This window comes from Caretta caretta, chromosome 10 (genome assembly GCF_965140235.1).
Source record: "Caretta caretta isolate rCarCar2 chromosome 10, rCarCar1.hap1, whole genome shotgun sequence".
Lineage (NCBI taxonomy): Eukaryota > Metazoa > Chordata > Testudines > Cheloniidae > Caretta > Caretta caretta.
Genome location: NC_134215.1, coordinates 47,916,768 through 47,921,737, shown reverse-complemented (window position 1 = coordinate 47,921,737; position 4,970 = coordinate 47,916,768). Strand labels below are relative to the sequence as shown.

The window sequence follows — 4,970 nt, the reverse complement described above, 5'->3', positions numbered from 1 at the left end:
ATTGAATCCACGCCCCTCATGCAGCACCAACTCCTCTTAGTTTGGGAGCTGGCCACTAATTTTGGCTTAGCAGCACTGAACCTTAGAGTCTCCTCTGTGAAATGAGGACAGGAATGATTCCTGCTGTTTGTCTAGATACAGCCAACAATATTTGGGAGGGAGAGAAACAAGCTGAGTGCAGAGAAAGGAGGGGGATTTGAAGGATGTCAGGGTCTTGGAGCTTCCCAACTAGAGGACCCATATTTTAGAGGAAGGGCTGGAGTTGTGTCAGAGGCAGGGGGAAATGTAGCTACGGCTTGAGGGCTGGATCTCAGCTAGTCAGAGGGGACAAGAACAGAGGGACTTTGGGAATATGGGCTGAAAAGCATTGAGAGAAATGGTCTGATGGTTGAGACACCAGCATGGCATGCAAGAGACCAAGGTTAAATTCCACATTGTGCCAAAGCCTTCCTGGGCAACCTCACTTAATAACCCTGTCTTTTCCCCCCTTGTATGAAAGGTGGTCAGCATTCCCCTACCTCCCAGGGCATTGGGGGAGTCATTGGACACTGTAGATGAGGTGCTCTGACCTTAGACAGTCCCTGTCAGGACCTTACTCGCTCAGAGTCCCTTCCACTTGCAGGTGCACAGCAAGCCTCCAAGGGCCACTGCTCAGAGAGCTGCATGTGTTGGAGGAAAGAGGCTGCTCCTGCCCCACTGCAGCATCACAGGGGAGAGGGTGAATAACCACTCTGGCAGAGAGCTTGCTCTGGGAAGCTTGTTCTGCCCCACACAGCTAAAGGGCAGATGTTGAAGAAGTGACATCCTGTCCTATAGCAGGGTTGGCTGTGTTGTCTCTACCACTGTAGAGAACTAGATAGAGCCCTTTACACTTGGGTTTGAGTAGAGGCTGCATGATCATTGTTGTACAGGCCTCACTACACTGCAGGTAAGTTTTTTTTAAGACACTTTCTGCCTAGGCCTGGTGGCAAGAGAACAGGGCTAGCCTGCAGAACTAACTAGCCTGAGCCTAAAGAGTTCACCCCAGCCATGATTTCAGTCCATGGTGAGAACAATTTGTCTAAAGTGCCCCGATCCTTCTCTCTAAGGTGAGTAGTTACCCTAGAGCAGCAGTTCTTAAACTGCAGGTTAGGATCCTAAAGTGGGTCACCACCCCATTTTAATGGGTTTGCCAAGGCTGTGGTAGACTGGCTCAAACTAAAGTTGCCGACTGAGCCCCAGTGCCCAGGGCCAAAGCACAAGGGCTTCAGCCCTGTTTGGCAGGTCAGTCTTTTGCCCTAGGCAGTGGGGCTCAGGTTACAGCCCCTGCTCCCCAGGGTAAGCCCTGGGGGTTTGACCCCCTGGACCAGGGCAGTAGTTGGAGAACGGGGATTGCAGTGCAATGAAGTTTAAGACCCCTGCCCTAGAGCATCACCTAAAGCCAGTCATGGAGTCAGTAGGAACTCCCTCATGGCATCTGTTTCACTCAGAGGGCCCAGTGGCTGGGGGATTTGTGTTCTCTCTACTGAGAGAGCCCTGTAATGGTTACAGGTGCCAGATGGACAGTTCAGATGGAGGGAAATCCCCCTGCCATTTGCCCCTGGGAACCTGAAGGCAGCAATCTCTGCTTTCTTCACCCTCACATGATCTCTCCCCATGCAGCCCCGTGGGTGTGTCCATAATGTGGTTGGTGCATCAACCACACCATTGCCTTCCCCACAGAAGGGAAGGCATCTCCCTTACCCATTAATACGTCACAGACCAGAATCAAGTCATTGGGGTTTATTTACATTGGACAGAAGGTAAAAGGCATGTGACTTCTCAGACACTGGAATGGCTGCATCTTCTGTATACGAGTATCCCCAGAGTAATAAAGGCCAGTGCCATGGCAGCTGCCACTGAGATCAGACCAGCTGTAGAAGAGAATCCTACAAGAGGAAGAACACAGGGTTTAAACTGCAGCTAGTTGCTTCTCCAGCAACCTCTCCTCTCCAAAAATCTACCAGGGACTCGCTGGGTACATGAGTGAAGGCCACAGTTAATAAAATGGGGGATTTTTTATTTGAGCTGTATTGTAGGGCTGTGTTTTTTGAAGTGTTTTATAGCCATACATATTGGAGTTTGTCTACTAGAAGTGGCTGGAGCAGGAGATCAGCACCTCTTTATAAATCCCACTGGATAATCAGTTGTGTGACCTGATACCTGCAACCTGTGTCCCAGCAGATAAGCCCAGGCTACAGTGGCTGACAGTCCTATGTGACTGGCTCTGGTTGGACCCTCTCAACAAGGAGCCCTTCTCGAGTCTTGTTGACTCATTATTAACACTCCCTCCTTGGACTAAGGGATTCTTACAACTGACTTTGTAAGACTCATTTCTTCCATCTTTTAGAGCATCTTTTCCCAGCAAACCTAATGTAGATTAGTAGTGACAATAGAGGCACCATGAGACTTGTTCATTAGAACTAGTTACCCTCTGATGCTGCCTTCTCTGCTTCCATTTGAGCAACTGAGAGATCCCTTGATCCTTGATCAGTATCCAAGATGATCATGGGTCCTACCACAACATCAGCCTCAGCTTCCCTCACCAAGGGCTCACCTGTATCGGGAGAGAAGCACTACTAGAAAACCAATCCATCCCATTTTGGGTGGAAGATCCCCCAGGAACAGTCTGTTGGAGTTAGCCAGACATCTTCCCAGGTGAAGTGGGCACAGAACCTACCATGCCTGGAGGCCACATCTCTCTGGAAGCGCCTCCCTGACCATCTGTCCAGAGGGCTGCCTCTCCCAGACTGTCCTCCAAGGACTGCGCAGTTCCCAGTCTCACAGCACCTGCAGATGTCTCGGATGCCTTCCACTGGAGACCAGCTGGAACAGAACAGGAACAGTCATCTACAGTGAAGAGTTCTGTTCTAGGCTGCCTGTCACTCCCCTGATGGGGTTCTAGGCTACTCACATGTTGCCTGCTTTGTTGAAGGAACAAGCCTTGTTCAAAGGATCTGGGGCTTGCTCAGCTGCAGTGACTTTCAGATGACAGGTGATGTAGATCTGGAAGGGAAGTGGGAAGAGGGGTTAGGACCATCCCAGGGGACCCTAACAGCTGCTTAGCCTGGGGAAATCAACTTGGAGCAGAAATGTGGGCACTCACTAAGTTCCTGGCATCTCCTGCAAACCTGAACACATCCACCATGAACTGCAGCGTGTCCTGCCTGGGCCTGGGGGATAGGAAGGCCGAGGTGGTGTCATCTGATCTCCCATCCACCAGGCACCTACACACAAGAATCAAGGGTCAGTAAGAGTCCCTGATCACTCTTGTTTTAGTCTAGAAAGGGCTCCCAGCTCTTACCCATTGAAGTCAATGACAGCATAGCGGGGAGAGGAGTCCCTGTCTGGGCTCAGGGTGGCCACACAGCTGTCCACAAAGAGCCTCAGAGCCACATGGTTCCCAGTGTGGACATCAGCTTGGATATGCATGACCTCCCCCAGCTGGAATCCATTGGAGGGTCTCTCAGCACTCCAGTCATCTGCAAGGCAAGTTCACAGTGAGCAGGACAGACAGGGCAGGGCTCAGTTCCCCTGAAGGCTCCCCACACCTACCATTCATCAGGTGCAGGGAGAAATCCAGCCTCTCCTCAGCAGACAGGGTGGAGCTGAAGGGAACCCATGTTGGCTTGATGGCTTTACTGCTCACATTGTCCTTCCTGGGAGGAGGAGCAAACCTCAGTCACTGAGCCAGATTCCAGAAGGAGGGACTGAAGGGGAGGGAGGGAGGAAGGGGATCTGAGCATCTCAGACTCTCACCTGGGGTAGTGACACTCAATGGGAATCACAGCTGGATTGGTTCTCAGGATCACTGGGTTGCTGGCAGGGGTGGGGTTATAGTTCAGGCTTGTGCTGTAAACCAGGGAGTCTGGGGTCATCTGGGAAGGAGCAGACATGAAAGGGTTAACACTAGTACACAGAGCATTTGTAAAGTCATTCAGATGAGCCCAAGAACAAGCCTCAGTCAGATGGAAAACTTGAGCTCAAGTTTTCCAACCAGTGCCCAGTCAACTGGCAACTGCCTTTGGAAGGACTGGACACTAGAAGCAGGGGATTTCAGAGCTCAGTCTGCTAGAGCAGCCATCGGAGGACAAGCACCACAGTTGTACCATTTTACACAACTCTGCTCACTGGTTTCCTCTGTGCAGGTTGTGAAGGAATCTCAGACAGTAAAACCCCCAGGGTTAACCTATTAAACACCAATCAGTTTATTCAGTTGCAGACTCCTGTCTGTGGAGTCTCCAGACAGTCTTTGGACAGGTGTGTCTAGAAGTAAAATCTGTCTGAGCCACCAGAGCACCCTCTTCAGATTCCACTTGTGAGCCTGCTCCAGGAGCTGAGCAAGGCAGAATTCTTTGCCTGGTGCATGAGATTGGAAGCTAAGAAGAAGCACCCAGGAAAAACCAGGGAGCTTATCAATAAGATGCACAAAAATCCCACCCACTGTTCTCTCCTGCTGCCCCATTTTTACCCCATCAGACAAGACGGGTAGTGATGCTAAGGATCAGTAGGGGCTCCTGGCTTGCATAAATCCTTACCTGCAAGGTGCTGCCACATTCATGGAGCCCAGCTGCAAAGATCACGGTGTTCTCTGCAGCATTAAGGGATGTGTACCTGCAGGCAGCTGGGCCAAGGCTCAGGTCAGCAGCTTTGATCAGTCTCCCCGTCCCAAACAGATCTCTGTGCACAGTGATCACCATCTGAGCCTCCTCACACTGCACCGTGACAGGCTGCAGCAGGGACACAGCCCTGAGCTGGGAAGCATCAACCCGAGCCCAGGGGGAGGGCTGGGCAAGAGAAGGCACATGGGCTTGTCGTTGAGGGGGGTCAGCTCTGGGGGTGGGTCTCCAGATGGCTGAGTCACTCCTAGAAAAATCCCAGGGATTGTAACAGGTCACCCTACTGACCACCCAGCACAGAAGAGCAAAGCCCAGGCTGTTTCTGTGACTCAT

At 51.5% G+C, this 4,970-nt stretch overlaps 1 protein-coding gene across 1 annotated transcript; it reads right to left on the bottom strand.

Moving 5' to 3' along the window:
* Nucleotides 1-1,746: 1,746 nt before the first annotated feature.
* On the bottom strand, nt 1,747-4,970 carry LOC142073484 (zona pellucida sperm-binding protein 3-like). The gene is made up of 9 exons (XM_075133328.1): nt 4,557-4,970; nt 3,778-3,896; nt 3,574-3,677; nt 3,323-3,500; nt 3,125-3,245; nt 2,933-3,024; nt 2,699-2,844; nt 2,450-2,575; nt 1,747-1,907 (listed from the first exon to the last, which is right to left on the bottom strand). Exons 1-9 carry the CDS (start codon nt 4,968-4,970, stop codon nt 1,801-1,803), a joined length of 1,407 nt encoding a protein of 468 aa, XP_074989429.1. The 3' UTR covers nt 1,747-1,800.